The 26,750-nt window shown below is 40.6% G+C and overlaps 1 protein-coding gene across 3 annotated transcripts in view; it reads left to right on the top strand.

Annotated features, from left to right (window-relative positions):
- The first annotated feature begins 269 nt into the window (after positions 1-269).
- LOC120314557 (very long-chain acyl-CoA synthetase-like) overlaps positions 270-26,750 on the top strand; it is a 30,931-nt gene continuing 4,450 nt past the window's right edge. Inside the window, exons 1-8 of one of the 3 annotated variants that reach the window (XM_039357794.1) lie at positions 270-281; positions 758-1,054; positions 5,239-5,448; positions 6,199-6,357; positions 9,688-9,812; positions 17,324-17,518; positions 20,878-20,968; positions 23,151-23,349. In XM_039357794.1, the coding sequence (XP_039213728.1) occupies positions 847-1,054; positions 5,239-5,448; positions 6,199-6,357; positions 9,688-9,812; positions 17,324-17,518; positions 20,878-20,968; positions 23,151-23,349 (1,187 nt within the window). In that variant the 5' untranslated portion in view covers positions 270-281; positions 758-846. The other 2 variants (XM_039357793.1, XM_039357792.1) reach the window with 2 other exon arrangements.

Here is a 26,750-nt window from a genome sequence, read left to right as displayed (position 1 = left end):
AGTGGCAAAGAAGGTCATAAAATTGGATACAACAACCACCTTGCTTAGCAATGGAAATTATGTTCCTAATTATGAACTACCTGTATTTTACCTTAAAAAACACATATATTTTGCAAAATTAATTATTTGAATTAGCATTAATAAATAATAGATAGCAAAACCTGTTGGAACATTTTCACTATTTGTCATGTGCAGGAGGAACTGGATGAAATTTTTTGTAATGTACTTGAAATGCATTCAAGATTTTTGGAGAGATGAAGATATGGAAAACTATTATAAATGTGAGTTGTTAAGATTTCCATTAATTACTCAGGGCATTTTCATTCAGGCTTTGTTTTAACCCTCAGAGGAGTAGAACCACATCAGCACTGGGCAGATGAACTAGAAGAAAGCATTTGATGTGGGTTAAAATTTACTGGCAGGCACCCAAAGACATTCCTGCAAAGGAGGAGGAAGAGGTGGAGGGGGAGGAGCAAGATTCTCCCTTCATTGCTAAGGTATTTGTCTTCGTTCTATACAACTGCCAGTGTGTGCCTGTTGCTTTCAGAGTGCTGGATCTCTGACCAGTGTGTAGACATGCTTGACTTTTATACAATTTTGCTGGGGATCTTGTTTCTTCTCCCTCTGCTGGCCAATATTTTTTTCCCTTATCTTTGGCTGGACCTGCGCTTCTTTTTCTCTCTCTTGCGGACAGGATACAAGTCCCAAAAGCGTTTACAGCATAATCCACCATTCACCCTTTTGGACTGTTTTTTAGACAAGGTCCTGAAACATCCAGAGAAGCCTTTCATTCTCTTTGGAGATGAAATTTATTCCTATCGGGACATTGACAGACGTAGCAACCAAATGGCCAGAGTACTGAAGGACTATGTGAGGCTGAAAGAAGGGGAAACGATGGCTGTTTTCTTGAAGAATATCCCTGCCTATATCTGGATTTGGATGGGCTTGGAGAAGATTGGCTGCTCCATGGCATGCATCAATTATAACATCCGATTAAAATCTTTGTTGCATGTGTTGAGAACCTGCAATGCCAAAGTGCTTCTGACAACTCCAGGTGAGCTAAACCAATCAGTTATGTCCACTGATCATGAAATATATAGTTGCACTATGAGTCTAAGCCTGCTTGATTTCAGCTCCCTGGAGAGGAGGGAATCTCAGTGATCTTTGACCTTGTTTGCTTTAATGAGCCCATTTGTATTATGCACATATCTCTGACACAGCACTTTCATTTGTTTCATGTTAATCTTTACAGATACTGTAAAGTTGTAAAAAAAAGATTATATGGTACACTGATTTCAAGCTGAGGTATAGTCAAAGGTCTATAGCTTAATTTTTGCTAGTCTCAAAGGCAGAGATTCTAGAAATTGAATTTTACTTACAGTTCGAATTAATTCACTTTGCCTAGCATATACTCCTAAATCTCAGTTTTGTGGCAGAAACTAATGCAGATCAAGTGAAGTTTTCTCTTTTACCCTGGTTTGAACTGATTTCAGGAGCTATCTGCTCACTTCCAAGTTTTGTGCAGCATGCTGCTGCTGCTGCTGCTGCTATGAATTCAAAACCTTAGTTAGCTAACAAAATATTTGGTATTTTTTTAAAAAAATGATTCAGTAATTTAAATTTTGTCTTCTATCCCCTTATTTCATATTTTTTTGCTCATGGGGGAAAGCCCCCAAAGCAGTGAGGTTCCCAGAAAGAGGGAGGAAATAAATTACTGTGAAAGCAATTTAGAAAACATTTTTGTCTGAAAAGAGAGCAACTTTAATATTTGAACTGAATGCCAAAAGAAAGGGGGAATGAACGTAACAGAAAAAAAACACCTAAGAATATTTTGGAGGCTCATCTGAACAGACCATTACCACAATAATGATTCATTTGCTATTTGCAAGAAACTATAGTCCAAACATGTTCTGACAACATTTTTCTGCTGTGTTAAATTCTTCTCATTGCCTGCTTGAGGGAGAGACAGAGACTCCTCAGGGTGATGCTTATGCACTCTTTGCATCAGTGCTCCAACTGTGTAGACCCTTGCTATTGCTTCTGTTGGTTAGATGAATTGATGTATTTCTGGCAGAGCAGGGATATATCTCAAACTCTGGATGAAGCAATTTTCCTTTTTAGTCCATGATGTTTGGAAAGTTTGCGGACATGTCAGTTTCCCAATGGTGAGAACCACCACTCACCCACTCCCAGGTTTCTGGATGTATGCATATAAATACAAGAGAGATGAAATAATTAATCTTGTTATGGTGCATGGAGTTGGGTTTTTTTGTTTTTGCTTTAATAAAAAAGCAAATTATTCTTGCAAGATGCAAAATATCCTGTTTTCTTTTCATTCTTGACAAGTGAAAGTCCCTGATGTGAGGTCCCTTATGCAATGTCCCTGATGCTTTTTCAGCAGATAACAATTTTGTTAGAGTTAGGACTCTTCCTCATGATCGTATTAGCTTTCATTCCTTCAAGCCTTGAATCAGGAGATAAATACACTGACATAAATGGCATTGCCCTGATGGCTTAGCTTAGGGGTATCCATAGGCACTAACAAAATCAAATGGTGGATGTGACTAAGAGACTGAAGTCTGATTCCTTCTTGAGGGGGTCCTTGGTGCTTTCTGAGCTTGGTTGTTTTCTTGCAGGTGTTTCATTACCCAAACTAGGTAACATTATTAGTGCTACTCAGCAATGCTGGTAGCACTGATGATGTTATCTAGTTTGAGTAATGAAGTATCTGCAAGAAAACAACCAAGCTTAGGGAGCACCAAGGACACCTCTGGTTACAAATATTCTCCTTTATTGGTACCACATATGGGTATCAAACACTTCAGAAAGCACACAAATAGGAAAAACATTGCCTGCAGGCACACTTCCACTACTAACAATGGTGATGTTACCTAGTAATAAAATGTCTACAAGAAAACAATCAAGTTCAGAGAGCACCAAAGACCCCTCATCTGAACCCTGAGCTACAAATATTTTCCTTTGCTGATTCCTTCTTACATCCATTGAATGCATGTTTTAAAAAGAATAGAGGTTTGACCATTCCATCACAGCCATTATTTGCTTTTGTTGTGGGTACCTTCTGCAGAGGCCTATCTCTGACCCTGTTCTGCCTCAGTGATAAGGCAGGCAACTGGTGCTGCCCTTCACACTTGAATCTGGAATAATCCAGATTATTGGACAATTAGTCAATCCCCTTACCTGCATTTCCTTCCATCCCACATTACCTGCCAGTGGGGGAAAAAAAGCAACCAACAATCATTTGATGAAGTAATTTGAGTGTTCTTGAAAGACTTTGGACCAATACTGTGGGCTCCTCTCAGCTTTCTCTCTTAGCATTATCTGAAATGCTTTCAGATGGGCAGCTTTGACATGGCCCAAAGCAAATGTCAGAGCCTCCTGGCTCAGAAAAGTGTCTTCACACAAGGCTTTAGGTGAGCAGTTTGCAGTAAGCGAATAGCACCTTCTCTACAGATTGGGCTCACCTTCTTTGATAAGCTCTGTAGAAGATGTGCCACTTCAAGGAGCAATAGTCCTTGGTGTAATTATTTAAGTTCCTTCCACTATAATATCATGTTGATCCAACTCTCATGTCTATGATATGTGCTTTATGGCTAATAAAATGTGTTGTCTTTATAGATCAGAAAATGAATATTCTGAAAATGATGAGCTGTGAAGAATAGTATTAGGAAAAGATATTGCTGCTTCAAGGGATTGCAGTCTGATGCTGATATCAAACGTACTGACAGGAAGTCAGGACATATTTCCAAATTCTCAGTTTGGTCTGTCTTGACAAGATTTAGGCTCAGGTGCAAAACATGACATGGATGAAAAAATTTATTAGTGGAATAATAAGATAGAGCCTCTTAAAACAGTTACTTGCCACCAATCAGCATGTTTGCCCCTCTCTTTCTTTATTCTTTATCCTGGCTTGCTACAGCTTGACAGACTCTTGTCTTACTCTTTTCTTCCCTGAAGCTGGGCTACTGCTGGTTGTTGACAAAACTAGAATTTCTTCCCTGAGAAAGTATGTTTCTCAACTTCTCCACAGATCATTCATGTTCCTACATGTCCTTCCCATACTTCAAAGTAATGTCAGTTTTGGAGATCAAAGTAGAAGCATGCCATAGCTTTAAGGATTGGTTCAGGAATGACATATCTACTCTCACCTTCCTTTAAATACAGGGACCTGTTTTGTCTCTTCACTGGGTGTAGGAATAGGCCACTGGTAAACCAGCTTGGTCTGGTCACCTCCCTGAAAGTGGGTGGGTGGTGATGGCAATGCTGTGTTATAAAGGTTCCAATAGCAATATATTACAGCAGGACTATGGCAGATGAAGGAGGAAGATTTGGTGCTTCCTGCAAGACCTGGTTGCCCAGATCATTGCCTAAGGACTAGAAGGGTAGATCTTCTGAATGACTGTCAATATCTAATGCAGGAAAGCTCCTAAACTTCCTTAATTTTGAACACATTTTAAAATAATTCAAAATATAGCAACATAAAGTAAAAACTGAACTGTGTAATGCTTTTAATGTAAAATTCATCTGGTAGTTGGAGAATAAAAAATAATTTAGAGGAATGTCCTTATACTTTGCCATCTCTTAGAATTATCTATGAATCTTAACTACTGGGAACCTCTTTGCAATTAGACTGGCCAGAGATTATGGATTTACTGAAGTGGTGGAATTACATTTCTACAATACTGCCATATAATCCCAATGTTGTAAAAAAAAAAAAAAAAAGGTAATGCGCTTCCATAAATGTAGAATGGAAATAGAGAATAAACATTCCTGCAGTTGAGAAAGTTTATTATAATTCATTTTGTTGGAATGAAAGGGCAACCAGAATTAAATAAACCAATAGAGTTGATAATGTCCTTAAAAGCTTTTCAATCTTGATTCTAATTCAGTGAAACACTATATGAAACATATATGAAAAAGAAGCCTGAATCTCCTAACTCATTAAACTGCAAGAGTGATTCTGTCAAGAAGCAATTAGACATTTTAATATCTAGAAAGGCAATTCAGAAATATTTTAATTGACTTACCTGTAACCAACAACTAAAATCAAGAATCTGTCCATGATTCATTCATAAGCTAGGAAGAAAACAGCAATCAAGCTCAACTCAAAGGGAATTTTAATTCATTATTGCTTGCTTATGTGCGGAATAATGCAACCCACAAAATAAGAATAGGAAATAAGATTCAATTAAAGCTCTCTATCTTCATTCTTGTTTTCAGATTTTAAAAATGCCATTGAAGATGTTCTACCTGTTTTAAAGGATGAAGGGGTACAAGTTTTCTATCTTAGTGACAATTCCCCCTCTGATGGTGTGGAAGCGCTACTTGGACAGGTTGAACTGACCTCAGAGGAACCTGTGCCTGCTTCTTACAGAGCCAATATAACAGCTAAATCTACATCTGTGTACATTTTTACCTCTGGGACCACAGGTAAGGAGGAACAATTTTGGAATGTACTGTATGTTTAAAGGATTAAAGAGAAAGTCTGAATATCTCTCCATCTGAAGAATAGCTGATGCATATTAAAGAAGAATGAAACAGATGTGCATTATGTCAAGTGAAAAATAGCCTCATCTTAATTGCAACCTACAGTCCAGGACTGTATCTGAAACTCTTTTTTGCAACTTTTGAAATAATCTCTACCTACTTGCTTTCTGCCATTCTGAGATAGGAAACATACAAAAACACAATCCATGACTTCAAATAGGCTTAGTGTAATATAATTCATTAAAAATCTATCTTACAAAAAAACTCAGAAAATTTTGCAGAAAAAATCCCCCTCAAAACAAGAGGAACCCTCCCCCAGAAAATCATAAAGCCTATTTTTATCATTATTATCATCATCAATAGGCTGTGGCTTTGAGTTACCCACAACATGTTAAATGACTATATATTTGTGAAGTTAATTAAAGCATTATCAAATCTACTTTCAGCTAAGCTTGACTCCTGGTGACTGTATGGATGCATACTTGTTGTTTTCTTAGCAACTTACAGAAGTAGTTTGCTAATGTCTTCCAGTATCTTTTGGTCACATTCCAAGATTAGTTTATAGCTCGGGTAGTCTCCCATTCAATTAGTAATTAGGACAGATGCAGTTTAGCTTTTGGGAAAGAGGTCAAGATTAAAAAGTGCTGCCCCATAGCTAGAGTTTTCCTTATGCTTCCTTCCTTTTCCCTTAAGGATTACCAAAAGCTGCTATCATCAACCAAATGAAGCTGCTCATGGTAGCCAACATATTCACTTTGTGTGACATCAATGCCAAGGACATCATCTACATTCCACTGCCACTGTACCATTCAGCTGGGCTTCTTATTGGAATTGGAGGGTGCCTGGAGGTTGGTATGTATCACCTATCTGTCAATAAATATATCAGAGCTGTGAGAGTAACAGGGTTAAGGGAAGAGAAGAGAGTTAAAATATATCAATAGTTTGTTTAACTATTTTTTAAAAAACAAGTTTTATTAGTTTTTTCATTTTACAAATAAGTGCTTAAGAATCACTGTGGTGGCAGGGCAATCAATTGTCCAAAAACAAAGTCAAACTCATAAAGTTCAGATTAAATCATTAAAAAAAAAGTTAAAAAAGAACCCCTCTCTATTCCCTCTAGTAATATATTATATTCAGGTTAATGTATTTCAATACAACTAAGTCAGTCAAAACAATCATCAATAAGATTTCATCTAAATAAATCCAAATCCTATATTAAGCTTTACTAGTTCAATTGCTATATTCCATATTGCTAATATAAATACATAATTAACACTTCAGATGTCTTTCCATTCCCTTTTTCTTTAACACAATCAATAGTCAATTATTAATATCATTCCTTTTTTCTTAATCAGTAATATTTCATCTAAATAAATCCAAATCCTATATTAAGCTTTACTATTTCAGTTACTATCTTCCATATTGCTAATCTAAATACATAATTAACACTTCGGGTGTCTCCCCATTCCCTTTTTCCTTAACATACTCAATAAACATTTATTAATATCATTTCTTCTTTTTATTCTTCTTCTTCCATTACAAAATAGCTATCATTTCTAATAAGAGAAATATTAATTCAAAGAAGAAAAGAGAAAACAAAAAACAAAGACAAAAAAGTACCTTTCTATTTCTATTATACTTTGTAATTTATCACTCCCTCAATATCTGTGTCAAACTCCTTTAACCTCCTCCCAAAATTATTATATCCACAACAAACATATTAATATATAAACAAACATCTTCTTATTAAATTCAAACCTATAATTAATTTTTATTCAATTAATATCTTATTTAACTGTCTTAAGCCATAAATCAATCCATATCTAGTAAGCCTTTTAAATCCGTTATATAGAGCCTTAAGTCACACTCTTAAATCTTATTCTAGTTTTCTTTTTATGCCAGACAGGTTTCCATAACAATGCCTCTGTATCAATGAACAAGTCACTTTTTATGCCTTGTAGTATCCTTTGAGTCAAACAAAAGCGTCTCCTTTTCTCTTTTAAAGACCTAGCTCCTTTGTAAATAATCCCTTGTTGTTTTAAAGAGTCAAGTCTCCACATTTGAAACTGCTGAATAACAGGATCAGTTATGTCCAACTTTGTAGTTAATAGTTGCTTATCCAAGCTGCCATAATTCTCATTTAGTTGAGCTTGTCTGTTCATTTCTGTTGATTTTAAAGTTGTAAGTGATTTAGTTACAGTCCTTTTTAGTTCCTTGGAGATCTCATCAGCATGCATATAAAGTAAAGTAGAATCTTCTTTAATCTTCGTTGATTCTGCTTCTGTTATTTTTTGGTCTATAAAATGCTCAGATGTAGTCTGGGGGTCAATTTGTGAATTCAAAGCAAAATTCTGTTTTTTATTGCCATAGTACACTCTTTTATTTGGAAACATATTTGGTCAGTAGCTTCCTAAAGTTTTTCCAGTATGAGTTTATAGTCAAGTTGAACATTGGGCTTCTCCATTTCAAAAATAATTAGAAACAATCTGTATCTTCAGTAGAGGCTGTGTTCAAAGAACATTTAATCAGTATCCACCCCCATAAATACAGCTGTTGAATTTCTTTGTCCTTTCCTTTTTATGATAATTTGAAGGTCAAAGCCAGTCTCACCATCAGAAAAACAGACAGTGCAATTTTAACTTTTTCCACAAAGTATCCTCAGTAAAATATAAAATCTCCTCCCGGACACCAGAAATATCATTAATAAGATCAGAAAACACAGAGAAAAGGAAAATTCTTCAGATGTAGACAAAGTCCAATAGTAGATTCAATATTCAATATTAAAAAAATTTTCCAAGACCCCAAAGTGGATAAAAAAAAATATAGAAAAAAAAGTCACTTTAACTTAATTCAATCCATAAGCTTCTTTTTCCCACACTCACCAATGCCACTTTCTCAGAACAGGGAAATAATTTCAAAGGTGCTTTTTACAGGCACAAAAAAAGGAGAACCAAGAGAGAGAAAGAAAAAAGTCTCACCCGGCTCAGCCACAGTGGTTCCTGTGCTTAGATGTTCTTCTGACTTCTGGTTACAGTGGCAAGGTGAACGGCCATTTTACTGGCTGGTCTTTCCACCGTCGGCCCAAAGGAGCAATCTCGGGCCGTGGAAGAAGCTGCCACTCTCCCACAGATGACGAGGACCTTCTCAATGGTAGCCGTCCCTACAGGGCGGCTTTTCGACCCGGTTAAGGGTCTACCGGCAGCAGAGAATCAGCTGGCGAAGAGAGCAGTCTCTTGACACAGCTGCAAGTGCCGTGATCCAGAATCGGAAGTCCGATCCGGAACTGGAAGCCCCATGCACGTTCTCAGCCTTTGCTTCCCTCAACCTTTGCTTGGAAAAGCCCCTTGTGCTCTCTCTCCCTCAGCCTTCCTTCTCAAAAGCCCCTTGTGCTTTCTCTCTCTCACCCTTCGCTTGCAAAAGCCTCCCTCTCATAAACACATTTCACCCCAAAACATTTCCTCTTTTTCTCACACACATCTCCCCCAAAGCCTTTCCTCTCACCACTTATCTGACAAAAGTCTTTTCTCTTCTAACTCTTTCCCTGGTGCCTTCCCCCCCATCTTTTCAAAACTGGTGGTATGCGTACCACCGGTTGAAAAGCCCTGGTCTAAACATGGATCATGGAAAAGAAAGAAATATGATTTATTCCAAAGTCTACTATCAGTGTAAAATTCTTAGTGCATATCATTTGATATAACTAAATATGGAATTAATAAACAAATATACTCCAAATAGGAAAAAATGGTCAAAAACAATATAAAAAAGGAAGGATGCCATTGACAATCCAGACTACCCCAATATGGTTTCTTCCAGAAGTATTGGGACAACAAATTCCCAGAATCTGCAAACCACATATCTAATCCCAGCATTTGGAGAAAATAGAGAAAGAAAGGGAGAAAATTTAAATATGTCAAAAAATATGCCTTCAAGAAAAATACAATGAGTCATTTGTTCAAAGCAATCAATAGACAAAAACATATGTTTTGATTTTTCCAAAGTACTGTATTCTTTAGTGACCACATTTTATTTGGAAGAAGAAAAAAAGCTGTTAGACCTCTTCATTCAACACTGGTTTTCTGCTGAAAACAATCTTCCATTTAATTGGAACATATTTTTTCTGTGTTTTGCTATACTATGGCATCTGTCCTTATACAACCCTCTTTGTTGTTTTTTTTCCACAAGGAGCTACATGTGTTTTAGGGCCGAAGTTTTCTGTTTCAAATTTCTGGAATGACTGCAGGCGATATCAGGTTTCTGTAATCCAATATGTGGGAGAAACAATGCGCTATTTATGTAATGCACCAAAGGTAATCAAAAAAGGCATATAAATACATGAATGAATGAATGAATGAATTAGGGGAAGGGAGATGAAGGTTGCAAAGAATAAATATGAATAATTCTGCTATTTTCCTTGTATCTTGGGTATATCTCTTCATTATGCATACATAAATACTCCATGTACACATTAACTTCTGCATTCATACATTCCTGAAAACCCTGCCTTTTCTAATCTTACACTTGGAAATTAGTCAACAGGAATTTATTTTGAAGCCCTATTGTCTCTGTGGTTTGTTTTGAGGGAACAATAACTCAGTCTCCAATAGCATCTTTGTTCAAAAATACCCTCAAAGCTACCTTGAGACTTTGGCATTTCTCCCTTGATCACAATGGACTTTATTTTAAAATAACATTGTACTTTACACCTGCATTTTTGAGGGGTGGGTTTAGCATTCTGGGATAGGGGTTAGCCCTCAGAAGGGGAGGAGAACTTATGCAGCTATGAGCTTAATGGAGTATATTTACAACTTTGCTTAAGAAAATTTCTTCTTTGCTGTCAGCTGCTGGTATGAAAGAGCTAGAAGTAGTGCTCAAATTGTGATGTAAGTCATGATGGTTGTCAAGTGGATCACCATATGACTGGACTTGATTTTATGACCTTTTCCATTGTGGTTGGTTGCTAAACAAATGCTGTGGTCATTAAGTGAACATTGCAATCGTTAAACAAGCCCATTATTTGCTTTGGGGCAGTTTTTGTAAGAAACTGGAAGTAAACACTAATTTCTGGCAAAACTATTGTAAATTGTGATCATGTAACTATGGAGTGCTGCAAACAGCCTTAAATATGAGCTGATTGCTGAGTGCTCAAAATTTAGTCATATGACTAAGGGGACAGGTCATAAGTAGCTTTGGGGGAATCTGTTGTAACTTCAAATTGTCACTAAATAATTAGTTGTAAGTTGAGGACAATTTGAATTTTCTTTTAGTTCAGACAAAAAAAATGTGGGGGGAAGAAAAATGAGTCTTAAAGAATGATTGGAGCTTGGTGAGAACCAAATAGAAGGCACAGAATTTCTCATAGGTTGCATTCAGACTGCAAGCAAAAGATTTTCCAGTCTTGATGTATATGCAACAAAGATCATTGCAACCATTCCTATCAATTTAGAATTAGGGTGTGCAATGTGCATGTTGCAAAAGTACACCATCAAAGTCACTGGGTATTGTACATATTTTTCCTATGCATCCTTACCTACTGTAATGTAGCAATCTAGCCAAGATATTTTAGAAATTAAAAATAATTTTATTATGTCCTGGGCCGGCAGGCACAGGCTGCAGCGATTGGCCCGAGCAGACCATGTGGATGCCCGGGACAAGAAAGGCTACACCCAGTCTTGCGTGCACACGCACAGTGGGCAAAGATCAGTTGCAATGATTGTCCAGTAAGGTATTGTGCAGGGAGGCTATAAAAGGGGGCCACACCATTTTAAAATCTGTTCTGTTGGTGTTTGCAATAAAGGAGAACTGTTGGAACTTGTTTCTCCGTCTCGATGCCTCTTTTCCTGAAACAGAACATTGGTGACGAAGGTGGGATGCCTGCAAGGCAAACAGATTAAGAAGCCAAGCTGACTCACCACAGGGGGGCTTGCAGCTCGGAGAAATGTGGCGCCTGGAGATCGACTCAGCCTGCCAGCACAGAACGCTGGATGTGAGCTCAGAAAAGGGGCCCCCTTCTCAATCCTTGCAGCAAGAGGCGTGGACGAAGTTCCTGGGCTGAAACGATGGCAAAGATAGGCCGGCTTTCAGAATTTGACACAGCTCACCCAGAACGCTGGAGCTCGTACGTGGCCCGGGTGGAGAACTATCTCCGGGTGAATCAAATTCGTGAAGATGACCTCAAAGCTGCCATGCTGCTGTGTGCATGTGGGCAAGAGACCTTCGAGATTGCGGAGAATCTGGTCGCTCTAGCACCACTGGAATCAATCACCTACACAGAATTGAAGAGGATGCTTCAAGAGGATTTCAAACCCAAGCTGTCAGTGATTGCCTGGTGACACGCATTCGAGCAGAGGGACCAGAGGTCTGGTGAGTCTGCAGCAGAGTTTGTTGCGGCCTTATGGCAAGCAGCTAAGCCCTGTGAATTCAAAGACTTGGAGGAGAGACTGCGAGATCAGCTGGTCTGTGGCCTGCGAAGCCGAGAGTTGCAGCAGAAGCTCTTCGCGAAGGAAGGCCTCACGTTCCAAGATGCCCTGAGGGAAGTTTCAGCCAAAGAAGCAGCAGGTGGAACTGTGAAGGCCTTGCGGCTCGCCAAGCCCCCTCAAGTTCCAGCCACCGTCCCATCAAGAGGTTGCTCACGAAGAATCCGAACAGGATCCAGAAGTGGAAGTGGACCGGCTGCATCAGACTCCAGGGAGAAGGCCTCAAGGAGGGAAGGCCCAGCCAGCATCATCCCCTTGGTGCATCGAGTGTGGAGGCCGCCATCGCCGCGCAGACTGCCATTTTCGCTCCTCCATCTGCAGGGCCTGTGGAAGGCAAGGCCACATTGCCTCCGTCTGTTTGGGTCGCCAGAAGGAATGTTACCCAGAAGAATTGCCTCAGGGTCTCCAGCCAGAACAGGGTGGGCTTCTGCACCTCACGTAGGAGTGTTTTTTAGAATGGAGGTCCACAGGCCACTTAGGAAGAAGCTTCACATCAACGTGAAGTTGCAAGGGGTCCCCTTGTCAATGGAGCTGGACACTGGGTCCGCTCTATTGATCATCTCCCTAGATCAGTGGTTCTCAACCTGTGGGTTGGGACCCCATTTGGGGTCGAACAACCATTTCATGGGGGTCGCCAAACAACGCAGTCCACCATTTTTTCCCCTTTTCCTTAGCTGTGCTACTCCCTTTTATTCTATTGGCTTTTGAAAGCCAATAGAATAGACTCTCTTGAATAGAGTCTAATTCTATTGGCTTTCAAAAGCCAATAGGAATTGTCCAGGCTGTCTCTGCCCTGCTGAGCCCGCCAAAAGTCCCATTCTGCAAATGGTGCTGTACCAGTTGAGTAGTCCTCGACTTACGACTGGTTGAGTAGTCCTCGACTTACGACCAGTTGGGGGTTGCAGCATTAAAAAGGTTGAGAACCACTGCCCTAGACACCTTTAACAAGATCTGCAGCAGAAGTGGCCTACGGGTTAAACTCAGGCCATCAAACCTCATCCTCACAGATTTCCAAAATTCCAGAGTCAACGTGAGGGGGGGAGGCCACGCTCAAGGTGCAGCGTAGGAATTTTGAGGGGCTACTGGATGTAGTTGTGGTTGGGGGAGACCGTACGAGTCTCATTGGACTCGACTGGTTTGAGGCCCTGGGAATTCAGGTGACTGGAATACACAGCGTGCAAACAACAGGCCTGGCTGGGGTCTGCAAGGAGTTTGCAGCTGTGTTTAGTCCAGAACTTGGCTCCTACAAAGGCCCTCCTATTTCTCTGAGACTAGACCCAGCCATAGCCCCCATTAGAATCAAGCCACACAGGGTGCCCTTTGCCTTAAAGGGTAAAATAGATGCAGAACTGGATAAACTGATTCAGCAGGGTATCTTAGAGCCTGTGGACAGTAGTCCATGGGAAACGCCCATAGTTACACTACTGAAGGCCAATGGTGAAGTCCGAATCTGTGCGGACTACAAGTGCATGCTTAACAAAGCGCTGCATCAGCATGTGTACCCCGTACCAGTGGTCAGTCACATTCTAGCCTCCCTCAAGGGGGGCCAGATCTTTGCTAAGCTTGACCTGGCTCAGGCCTATCAACAATTGCCAGTTGATGAGAAAACGGCTGAGGCCCAAACTATAGTGACTCAAAGGGGAGCATTCAAGGTAAAAAGATTGCAATTTGGAGTAAACGTGGCCCCTGGCATCTTCCAGAGTGTAATGGAGCGGATGCTCCAAAATATCCCTGGCATTTGCCCGTACTTTGACAATGTCCTCATTGCTGGGGACTCAGCTGACAATTTAGCTGAAAGGCTGAGAGCCGTTTTGCTAAGTTTCCGTCAAGCAGGGCTGAAGCTTAAGCAAGACAAGTGCAAGATCGGGGTTACCTCCATGAAGTTTCTAGGATTCCGCATTGATGCTCAGGGCATCCACCCTGTTGAATTTAAGCTGCAAGCAATTCAGCAGGTCCCAAGTCCCAAATCCAAGAGCGAACTTCAGGACTTTCTGGGACTGCTAAATTTTTACCACTCATTCCTTCCTCACAAGGCTGCAGTGGCTAAACCGTTACACCAGTTCTTGGACAAACAGGTCTCTTGGTAGTGGACACAAGCACATTGTCAAGCCCTCCCGGGCTCGACACACAAGAAGGGGGGGACAGCTTGGTGACGAAGAAGGAGAACCAGCAAAGGATCTAAGCAGCTCACCCTTTTGGAAGAAAGAGTGAGCCACAGATCCTCCGGTGACTGTTATGAATGCTGGAGCAGCAAAGGGACAATCCCGGATACCATTAGATGCCACGCATGCGTAGATACGCTGCTGCGCCTGCACAGAAGAAGGACGAGCCGCCGAACAGCTGATGAGTGGCAAGCTGGTGCACAGCTGATGGGCGGTAGCCAGCAATTCTGATTAACAGTCAAGGGCATCCCAGAGAAGCCTCAAGGGTGGTTGAGGTTTCTCTGATTGCTGCCGGGTGCTGGTTGGGAGACGAGAGGGTGGGGTTGTAGTTTGTCAGGCAGGGGTGTAACGGGTTTGTGGCTGAGAATTAATTGGTGAAGAGTGGGGTAGTAATTGGTGAAGGGTGGGGTAGTGATTACTAGAGTTGTATTTAAGCAGAGCTGGAAGGCAGTTGCTCCCAACGCAAACTTTGTAAAGCATAGAACTTGATTGCTAAGGTCTGTGTGAACGACATCGCTTTACCTCAAGTAAACTGGAATTTGTTGGACGAAGGTGTTCTTGTGTTTTCCTTTTTCTGCTGCATCCGCTAGGAAAGCTGACACTCATGAAAAGAGCTTCAAGGAGGTCAAGGCCTTGCTCTTTTCAAATGTGGTCCTCGTGCACTTCAATGAGAACTTGCCAGTGTGCATCACCTGTGATGTGTCCCCTTATGGGATTGGGGCTGTGTTAAGTCACTTGAAGGCTGATGGAACGCAAATCCCAATAGCATACTACTCTAGAACCCTATCATTAGCTGAACGCAATTATGCACATATAGATAGGGAAGCCTTTGCCATAGTGGCTGGCATAAAGAAGTTCCATGACTTCATATATGGCCGCCACTTCACGGTCTTTACAGACCATAAGCCACTGCTGGGGTTGTTCACAATGAACAAACAAACCCCACACATAATATCCCCACAAATGCTGTCTATCTTCCTGTCTGCATATGACCATACACTGGTTCATAAGCCAGGCAAAGAAATGGGTCATGCAGATGGTCTCAGCAGGTTGCCATTACAGCAGATAGAGGCAGATTCAGCACCTGCCAACCGCAACCTGTCTATTCAGGACTTGCCTGAATCTCCCCTCAGTGCTAGAGACGTGGCTGCAGAAACAGCCACTGATCACACGTTAACACGCGTGCTGACCTGGGTGTTGTCTGGATGGCCTGACACATGTCCAGGCTCAGAATTCCAAAGCTTCTGGCAGAGGAAGCATGAGATTTCCACCTTCAAGGGGTGTGTCTTATGGGGTAGCCGGGCAGTAATCCCAATCTCATTGAGGACTAGAGTCCTGCAGTCTCTGCATGAGGGACATCCGGAAATAGTCCGGATGAAGGCGTTAGCGTGCAGCCATCTTTGGTAGCTTGGGCCCGACAAAGACATTGAGGCCCAGGTCCACGGGTGCACTGTTTGTCAACAGTCAAGGCTGGAGATGCCCAAGGCCCAGTTCATAGGTGGGAGGAGACTCATACCCCATGGTCGAGGGTCCATATTGACTACGCTGGGCCCTTTCAGGGGCAATTCTTCTTCATTCTCGTGGATAGCCATTCCAAGTGGCTAGAAGTCATGCCTGTCTCCTCCACTACCACTGCTAGGACCATCCAAGTGCTGAGAGGGATCTTCGCCGCACATGGACTTCAGATGTCCTTGTCTCCGACTACGGGCTCCAATTCATGTCATTTGAATTCAAGGCATTCCTCCAGGCCAACATGATCTGGCATGCCACATCTGCACCGTTCCATCCAGCTTCCAACAGCCAGGCTGAATGAATGGTGCGCACAACCAAGGATGCCTTAAAGAGGATCACTCACGGGATCTGGCATCACAGGTTAGCGGACTTTCTTCTTTGCCACCGCACCACACCTTGCACAGCTACTGGAAAGAGCCAGCTGAACTCCATTGGGATCGCCGCCTCATCATGAAACTGGACAGATTGCACCCAGACTGGGTGGCTTCACAGGTGTCACAGCCGTGGGCACCTAGGAGACTACAAGTGGGAGATCCGGTCTGGGCAAGGAACTATAGACCAGGGCATCTCTGGATCACAGCAATGATATGCAAGGTCTCTGGGCCACTGTCATACGAAGTGGTCTTGGATGATGGTCGTGTAATCCGACGTCACATTGACCAACTGCGCTGGAGACTTCCCAGCAACTCTTCTGCTCCTAGCTCGGCTCTCGGGGGGGAGGAGGACCACAATTACGATTGTGGACCATGGTCTCTCCAACATCCCCAGGCTTCAGCTATTGCTCCAAACAGGGAGTCCGCAGAAAGAGGGTTTGCCATGGAGGCAGTCTGGCCTCTGGCACTCAGGCCACTCCAGCTGCTCGTCTAGGGCTCGAGAGACAGTGCTCCCAAGAGGAGTCCATTGTGGACTTGGGGAATTCCACCCCACCTCTGGACTTGGGGAATTCCACCCCCCAAGGAATCCTGGCTTGGATTTAGCAGACCCAGCTGGATGAGTCCCCTGGGGCTTTGGGGCAACAAAGTCCTGGTCTGCCTAGCCTGCCAGGTGAGCTGGCAGGCCAGGATCACTCACCGGCCATGAGAAGATCGGGGCGGGCCAAATACTTACAAGACTATGTACGGTCCTTGTCAGTCATGGGCAGGCCTAGTAGTCTGGGTTAAGTAATGCAGCTCAAGGGGAGTGGGAAGCATGGCGGTAGCAAGACTGTAGTGTTGTGTATATATAGATGCAATGTAAGCAATGTAATGGAGTGTTGGAGTATTTAAAATAATAAGTGTGCCTTATTATTTCAGCCAAGGGGGGGAGGGGTGTTATGTCCTGGGCCGGCAGGCTGCAGCAATTGGCCCGGGCAGACCATGTGGATGCTCGGGACAAGAAAGGCTGTTCCCAGCCTTGCGCGCGCACACATGGCGGGAAAAGATCTATTGCAATGATTGGCCAGCAAGGTATTGTGCAGGGGGGCTATAAAAGGGGTCCGCACTATTTTAAAATCTGTTCTGTTGGTGTTTGCAATAAAGGAGAACTGTTGGAACTCGTTGCTTCATCTCGATGCCTCTTTTCCTGAAACAGAACAAATCTTTTGACTCTTATTTAGCATAGGTGATCAAGAAACTGTATATGAATAAATGTTATTAAACATTATAAAGATTTTCTTGCTAACTCACTTTGCAGAAGGACAATGATCGTGATCATAGAGTGAAAGTGGCCATAGGCAATGGCATGAAGAGAGAGGTCTGGAAAGAATTTCTGTTCCGATTTGGATGCCTTAAGGTTTATGAATTCTATGGAGCTACAGAAGGCAATCTTGGCCTTATTAACTATGTTGGGAAAGTTGGAGCTGTAGGAAGGATTAACTTCCTCTATAAGGTAATAAAATTAAACTGGGATGTTGTAAAATTAAACTGGGATGTTGTTTTGATGAGGATTTGGGAAGCTGATGGATGAAAACACAATTCCAGTTACCATTGTAGCACCTTCAATTTTGTATTATTGCTTGAACTTTGATTCTTATAATTCAAGTTTGTTTGGGTTTGTTAGGAATTGTCTTGTCCAGAGAAGTGCTTTATTACTTTTCTGAGGTTAGAAGTCTGGCCTTAAATTAAAAAAATTATTTAGCAGTCAAACCCATCTTTTCAATATCTATATCAGTGTTTCTCAACCTTGGCAGCTTTAAGATAGGTGCACTAGTTGGGGAATTCTGAGAGGTGAAGTCCACTATCTTAAAGCTGCCAAGGTTGAGAAACATGGATCTATGTACATGAATGCTAAAAGAAGCTCTTAGTTTTAAATAGACAAAGTGTTGTACGAAATGGCATATACTGCAGATTCCCAGTATAGGGCCATCTGACTAAATGATGAGATAATATTGTTGAGCATTATCAGAAACTAAAGGCTGTCATATTTATATGCAACTAAATATAACTAAAATAAATATGTGCTCCTTCCTTCTGTTTGAACATTTCTCTTTTTCCACTCATCTCAGATTTTTAGCAGCCTCTCTCTCTCTCTCTCTCTCTCTCTCTCTCTCTCTCTCTCTCTCTCTCTCTCTCTCTCTCGTCATATAAATAAACCACCGATCTCCCTTTAAGAGGGACTCTTTAGTTAATAAAATGTTAACATGTTAGTTTAGCCTCTGTAAATGATAGTGATTTTGCAATAGTTCAAATTCCAAAGATCCCTAGGACTGTTTGTGCAGCAATGCATCAGTTTCCAGGACTGAAGCCGAGGACATTTGGAGCACAACTAAATCACTGGAATAATATATTATACCTTGTAATAGTATTTACCATTTGTTTACACTGAAATGTGTTACAGGTCCTCCATAAAGACTATAACAATCCTGTAAAGGACACAATATTATTATTTCAGATAAATAGATAATGAACATGACAAAGAAAGATGAAAATCAAACATCTTGTGATTAATAGCTTGAGGGCTTTGAAATAATATTAGAGATTCATCAATGTTGATATCCTATTCTGCATTCCCTTCATGGCAGATCTTTGCTTCTACTTGTTTTAGTTACATTATTTGGGGCAAATGTGATAGGAGAACTGGGACCTAGCACAATTATACCCACCCCAAGGAAAAGAGAATGGAGAGGGACACCTTGTTCCTTTAATGGAGTGACATCCCCATTTGGAAGAAGCCCGAGGAAGGGATTAGTTTTTTAAAATCCATGAACTGAACAAATATTGTTGTTCTGTTATGTAATAAAGCCCAGCCTTCTCTAAGGCAAGGAGAGATTTCACACATCTTTGATACATTGCTTCTTCTGCCCCAAAAGTATTAGCTAATATAGCAGCTCTCTTACATAGCTAGGTGATGTACAGCTTATTGTTAATGATCACAACCAAATCTTTTTCTGGAGTAATGCTTCCAAGCTATGAATTTTGCATTTTGCTCTTTAAAAAATGTTTCCCTGTTGAAGGACAACTTGTTCCTCTCCCCACAGTCTTTCAACCTGTCCAGATTAGACTCTGGATAGGTCTCATCTATCATTCTGGACTTTGGTTATATCTTCCAATTTTTTGTCATCAGCAAATTTGATAAGCAGGTCATCAGTTTTGTTATTCCAATCATTAATAAAAAGATTGATTAATATTGGCCTAAAATAGAATCTGCAGGACATCTCTGCTTTCTGCTCTTTCCCTACAGCTATTAATGCTGAATCTCTGAAGTTAAGTAATCGATTTCTTTGCTGAAACTGAGGTTAAAAAAAACCCCAACATTCTCTCTATTTCTTTTGAAAAAGAGATAGGACAACTATTTATCTGAAATAGTATACAGTTTCCTGTTTGAGCCAAAGATTGGACTAGAAGTCCTTCAAGGCCGCTTCCAAATGTTGTTCTGTTCTGTTATTTACCTGCTAAGGTAGTTGCTTTGTCAAAGAAAGAGACAATAGTTGTTCCATCTGATCTATTCTGGACAATATCATATTGATTCCTAGCAATCCTGACATTGTCTTCAAGATACTTACAAAAGCCCTGTTTTATCATCTGCTCTAACAACTTTCTAGATATTGATGTTAGATCACTGCTTGATGATTACTAGAATCCTTACTAGAACCTGGGACCTTTGCAGTTCCAAGTTTTTTACAAGTAGTTTGTCATTGCCTTTCTCCTAGGCCTGAGGGACAGTGACTGTCCAAAGTTATCCAGTTGATTTCCAATGTTAATTAAAAAACTCTCTCTCTCTCTTTCTCTCTCTCATTGTTAAAATTGGCCTTTCTAAAATCCATGACATGCATTTAACTGGTTTTTTTAAATGTATATTAAAAACGGGAACTTTAATAATGGGTCATTTGCACTCAGAGTCTCCAGCGCTTTAAAACTATTAGCCAATTCCTTCTTGTTAGAAAGGACCCTATTTAGATTTCTTGAAGTCCATATGAGGTTTGTCATACCTACGATATGATTGAAAGTATATTTCTTTCAATTAATTCTATGGAGAATTTTTTTGGTAAGAATTTTACATTATTTTTTTTAAAAAAAATCTGGCATGGAAGAAAGAGAAATCAACTAAATGTGCATTTGAGTCTATAATATCTTTGAAGGAAAGACATCATATGAGAACATACAGAATCCTGAAAAACGTAGAGAGGGAGAAAGTTATCATGTCTCTAAAAATTTCATAAAAGATTATCACTAATATTATAGTGATGAGTGAGATGAGAAATATTTGCATTTTCAAGTAATCAGAGAGTTGGGCAAATTTCTAAGGAACAACACCCCCCTCCTATTTTCTGTAGCAGGGAAAGATTATGGTGGAAGATGATATACAAATTGGACTATGTACTAGAATGATAGTAGTGACATCATCTGGTCAACCAATACATTTGTGTGGGGGGGAATAGTGTGGTAAAATGGATGTCTTGCGGATCCTTGATAACCCACATCCTCTATTAGATCCCTCAATTTAATTGTTATTCTGCTTACAAACTGGATACAGATGCCACTTGTTCAAATATATATATTTGAACACGTAATACCTATCATGCAACATCAATATCAGTATGGTTATGGCAAGAGTGGGTAGGACTGGCTCAAAACACTTGAAGAGCACCAGGTTGCTAATCCTGCAAAGAGAGCAGTATCTTAAAAAATGGAAACCTTGATTTAGACGTCTGGTCAGAGTTTTAGGGTTCTTTGTAACCTACAAGCTGCTGGAGTTGCTTAGAATTTCTGCCTTATGGCTCTTATCAATTTCTGTCTGTTCTGCTTCAGAAACTGACAAAATTTGAAATAATTCAATATGATGTTGACCAGAATGAGGTTGTGAGGAATGAAAAAGGATACTGTGTCCCGGTGGCCCCAGGTATGTTAATAAAATTTATATTTGAACATGAATTGGACTTTGGGAAAACAAAGTTATGGGCTACTTCCAAAGATGAAACAGATCTTCCCCTCCCTGCCAGTGGTCAGATACAGACCTTAGGAGTTAAATCCTTGATTGTCTCAATGCCCCATATGAGTTTTCCACTGAACAGGTCACTGGGTCACAGCACTGAATGAGTTGCAAGTTCAGTTTCATGGGAGTGGTCACATGAAACTTCTGGAGAAGTCTGATTCTTCCTACCTCCCATCTCTTGGGATATCAATATGAAGGTTACACTTCATGCCTGGGAAAAGAGATTAAAATATGGTATTCTGGAGATTACAGATGATAAATTCACAAAAGCCAGCAGTTTATTTTTCCCTGTTTTATGGAGGAAAAATGAAGTTTACATGTTTGGTGTGAATCTGAGCAGTGGAGAGAGGCACTTGTTGCTAATCAGGAAAAGATCGACTGAGTCTGTGCTCAATTATTGGCTTAGATAATGTACTAATCAGTCATAAGTTCTCTGCAAACATTGCAATTATGTAAACAAGTCTGTGCACATCCAGTTGCTTTCCAATAGTTACAACAATCAAAACAACCCAGATCAGTACCATATCTCTTTATTTCCATATGAAACAAAGACTTGATATTGTAAAAAATGTTTATGTTAGACTATGATGGCAAAAATCAGAAGGAAACTGATATCTGAGTTTATTGCAGAGTCTGATTTTACTTTGTCATCCACTTTTACAACTACGTCAACAGGACCATCATAGACTTCAACAAATAAACACAAGGTTAAAACTGTCTCCACATGTATTTCTTCTAGTATAATATATCCCATTAATTGCTAACAATAACATTGTGGGTTCTACGTAGGATAAACAGACAAACTTTGTGAAAAATAATTAATAGACATAAGACATAATAGACAAGCATAAGTGATGTCAGAGCATTTTAATTTCCCAGGATGCTCTGTGCATCCAATGAAGTGAGTTAAGCTCACAATTGCCTATAGCCTTTTAATAAAACTGGTTGGAAAAGGTGCTACCAGACTAGATGACTTAAGTGACAGAAAAACTGATATCCAGCAAAGCCGTGGCCTCTTTTTAGAGATGTGTTTGGAACTAGAATTACCCTTGAGCAGTGTGCCAGGGTCATGTGATCCCCTTCTAACAAGAAGAGTCAAGGAGGAAACCACTAAAGTTAGTGTTGAGTCCGTGGCGGGAAAACAGACACGAGAAGCAGCTGGAGTTCTCAGTTTCTTTTATTCAGCGTTCAGCTTACAGGAAGATGGCTTCAGCCTCGCCCAAACGCCTCGCAGCCTCTTATATAGGCAACTCCCGGGTAAATGGGTTACTTTTCCCGCGCCAGCACCCGCGCATGCGCACGGCGCTGGCGACAGCCTGTCTGGTCCCGGGCAGCTTGGCACCTGCCCGGGACTGCCTGCAAACGCCCGAGCCGTTTGCAAAGGCTCGGGACATAACAGTTAGTGTTACTAATTTTACATTTGCAATGATTCATTTAACAAGCGTAGCAAGAAAGGTTGTAAAATGGGGAAAACTCATTTATCAAATCTCTTGCTTAGCAACAGAAATTTTGGACTCTATTGTGGTCGTAAGTCAAAGACTATCTGTACAGGTTTAGAAAATGTCTGTTCACGAGCTTAAAAAAGGGAATTAAGCAAGTGCTACCCTTTCAATAGAACAGGCTGCATCAATCAATTTGAAGGAAAATTCATAACTTTTGGGCTACCAGTAAGAAAGCCAGGGCTTTTTTTTCTCACAGAATGCCCAGAACAGAGTTCCGGCATTTTTTTGGGATGGAACCTTGTAGGATAGGCAAGGTGGCACCTTTTCTTTCTTTTTTTTAGAAAAAAAGCACTGAAGAAGGCTATATTAAGTCAGCTTTTCTAGACCCCTACTTTCTTCTACATAAAAGCAACTGCTTGAATGTAATTTATTACTTTTGAGAAGTAGAAACATTTTCCACATACATATATTATAGTCAGAATTAATCTGACACATTTGTTTTTACTAATTTACCAAATTAAATGAGTAAATCAATCTTTGATTATTGCTGAAAATGATTTAGAATCTTTTCTGGAAATGGAAATAAGTGGAAATAATGTCCTGGCTCAAGAATGAATATTAAGTGATTAATTGATTCTGAATTGCAGGTGAAACAGGTTTACTAGTAGCCAAGAACACCAAGAGGACACCCTTCTATGGCTATGCAGGAGATCCTGAAAAAACAAAAAAGAAGCTTCTCCAGGATGTCCTAGAGAAAGGAGACAGCTACTTTAACAGTGGTGACCTCTTGAGGCAAGACCACGATGGATTTATATATTTCCAGGACCGAGTGGGAGATACTTTCCGGTGAGTCCCACAGGCACTAAAAGCTGATCTGCACTCTCTGCTTACTCCCACCTTTTCAGCATTTTTATAAATAAGGTAGCAGATATACCTAAAACTTCTTCTCTCTCCTATTTTCTCTAAAACAACAACCCTGTGAGGAGGATTGGACTGAGAGACTGGCCTAAAGTCACCCAGATGGCTTTCATAGTTGAGGCAGGATTAGAACTTATGGACCCCTGATTTTTAAATTGACATTTCCCCTTTTTGGGAGCAAACAAGACAGTCCTGCCTGCCTGCCTGCTATTTTTTTTTTATTCTGTCATATGTTAAAGCTTCTATTCCAACTGGCCAGTGTGTGTTTTCCTTTCAGCAGCCATTTTATACTGGGCTACTGGGGGGTCTCTTTTCTAGGGTTTGGTGGAAGAGAAAAGAAGGGCGGGAATTCACCAATGGAAGGCTGTGCTAATCATTATAAAAGCAGCAGACCTGGCCATTACTTTGGGCACAGTGGCAGAAGTGCATGAAACCCAGAAAAGGCTTTTTAAAACTGTCTTCATTTCCAGTTGGTGCCCAGGAACAAGAGCTGAATACAACAACAGGCAACCTTTTGTCTGCAGAATCTGGATATGACATGAGAACCCTAACTGGACAGAGACACACTATAAACAATTCCTTCCTTCCTTCCTCCCCTCCTTTTATTAGTTTATTTTATTTTATTTACATTATTATTATTATTATTATCAATCATCGCACAGTCAGCCAGATGTTCAGACTGGATTTGGCATTTTGTCTACCTATCGAGTCCTTACCCAGGACCTAGGATAGGCAGATGTAGATGTTTGATGGTATTACAGGTATCGTCGCAGGATGGAAGCAGTTCCTAATAAGGCCGCCTTTTGCAATTGACTAATAGCAAATTTGTCAATGCCAATGGTGTTCAAGTGGTGCTCCAGTTGTTTTGGGATTGCGCCCAAGGAGCCTATGACTATTGGTACTACCCTTGCTTGCTTTTGCCACAGTCTTTCTATTTCTATTTGTAGGTCTTTGTATTTTGTTATCTTCTCCAGTTCTTTCTCTTCTATTCTGCTGTCTCCAGGCACTGCCACGTCCACTATCCAGACTTTTTTGTCTTTCTTATCGACAATTGTTAAGTCTGGGGTGTTATGTTGCAGGTGCTTGTCTGTTTGAATTCTGAAGTCCCAGAGCAGTTTAATTTTATCATTTTCTATGACTTTCTCTATTTTATGATCCCACCAGTTTTTGCTTACAGGCAAATGATATTTTTTGCAGATCTTCCAATGCACCATTGTTGCTACTTTGTCATGCCGCTGCTTGTAATCAGTCTGTGCAATCTTCTTGCAACAGCTTACCAAGTGGTCCACTGTTTCTTCAGCTTCTTTGCATAGGCGGCACTTACTGTCTGTTGCTGTCTTCTCAATTTTGACTTTGTATGCATTTGTCCTTAAGGCTTGGTCTTGTGCAGCCAGAATTAGTCCCTCGGTCTCTTTCTTCAATTTTCCTGCTCTTAGCCATTGCCAGGTTTTATTATTATCTGCTTTCCCAGCTATTTTTTTCATGTATTGGCCATGTAGTGCTTTGTCTTCCCATGCCTCTATTCTGTTCTTCATTTGGTCTTTCTTGTAGGCCAGTTTGGTCTCTCCAGTAGTTAGTAAGCCTTCCTGATATACTAATTTCAGTGCATCTTCATCATTGTTCTTCAGATATTCTTCCAAAGCCATTTTTTCTTCTTCAACCATCTGATGTACTTGTAGCATTCCACGCCCACCTATTTGCCTTGGTAGATAAAGTCTATCAATGTCACTGCGTGGATGAAGGGCATGATTCATTGTCATTATTTTTCTGGTCTGCCTATCCATTGCTTTTAGTTCTGCTTGAGTCCAGTCCACTATTCCAGCTGTGTACCTAATGACTGGGATTGCCCAGGTGTTGATTGCCTTTATGGTATTTCCTCCATTGAGTTTGGATTTTAAGATCTTCTTCACTCTCTTGATGTATTCACCTCTAATCTTTTTCTTGACTTCAGTGTGCTTGATGTTGTCAGCTTGAAGGATACCCAAGTATTTGTAGTATTCTTCCTCATCCAGACTCTTAATGTTATTTTCGTGGGGCATCTTGATTCCTTCAGTTTTCACTATTTTTCCTTGTTTGATAGTAAGTGTGGCACATTTGTCCAAGCCAAACTCCATTACAATATCTTGGCTATATATACGGACAGTGTTGAGCAGCGATTCTATTTCAGATGATGTTTTTCCATACAGCTTCAGATCATCCATGTAAAGGAGGTGGGATAGTCTAGCAGATGTTTTTGATGTTTGATAACCATGTCCTGAGTTATTCAGTATTGTTGACAGAGGAAACAGTGCAATAACAAATAGTAATGGTGATAATGAATCTCCTTGAAATATTCCTCTCTTGATATTAACCTCTCCCAGCTTCTCACCATTGATCTGCAACTGTGTCTTCCATTGTGCCATCGATCTTTGCACAAATTTTCTGATGTTTCTACTGACTCCTGTTATTTCTAGGCACTTGATTATCCAATCATGTGGCAGAGAGTCAAATGCCTTTTTGTAGTCAATCCATGCCACATTCAGGTTGGTCTTCCTTCTCTTGCAGTTTTCCAAGATCATTTTGTCTATTAGGAGTTGATCTTTTGTTCCTCTGCTATTGGGGCGGTTTCCTTTCTGCTCAGGTGGAAAGAGATTGTTTTCAACTAGATGCTGTTGTACTGCATCAGCTACCACACCAGTTAGTAATTTGAAAGTTGTTGGTAAGCAGGTAATTGGCCTGTAGTTACCTGGTGTTGCCCCTTTTGCTGGATTTTTCATTATTAGGTAGGTTTTCCCAGTTGTTAGCCACTTTTCAATTTCTCCTCCTTGTAGTATATTGTTGAACTGCTTGGCAATGAGTGGGTGTATAACAGTTAGATGTTTCAACCAAAACCCATGCAGTTCATCTTCACCTGGTGCTGACCAATTTTTGATTTTCTTGCTCTTTTTTCTACCATTTTTGTTGTTATTACTAGTTCTTTCATTTCAACTTCTGTTTTATTTGCATCCACCTCTTTTAACCAAGCCGCATCCTTGTTGTATTTCTTTGGGTTATCCCATATCTGCTTCCAGAACTGCACTGTTTCTTCCTTGTCAGGTACTGACTGATTCCTTGCAGTTTCTCCATTGATGGATTGGTAGAAACGTTTCTGATTGGATTGAAATTGGAGGTTCTGCCTATAGTTTGCAATTCGAGCTTCATATCTACTGATTTTCCTGGCTATAGCTGTTATTTGTTGCTTTATTATTTCCAGTGCTTCCTTGATCTTCCTTGTTTCTAAGTGGTATTTCTTGATTAGGTATTCTTTGGTCTTCTTGTTCTTCAGCTTCTTTTCTTTCATCTGTTCTAGC

Source organism: Crotalus tigris, unplaced genomic scaffold, assembly GCF_016545835.1.
Source record: "Crotalus tigris isolate CLP2741 ecotype Arizona unplaced genomic scaffold, ASM1654583v1 scf7180000018954.1357295, whole genome shotgun sequence".
NCBI lineage: Eukaryota > Metazoa > Chordata > Lepidosauria > Squamata > Viperidae > Crotalus > Crotalus tigris.
Note: the sequence above shows the minus strand (reverse complement) of the source record. Positions and strands in the feature narration are given on the sequence as shown.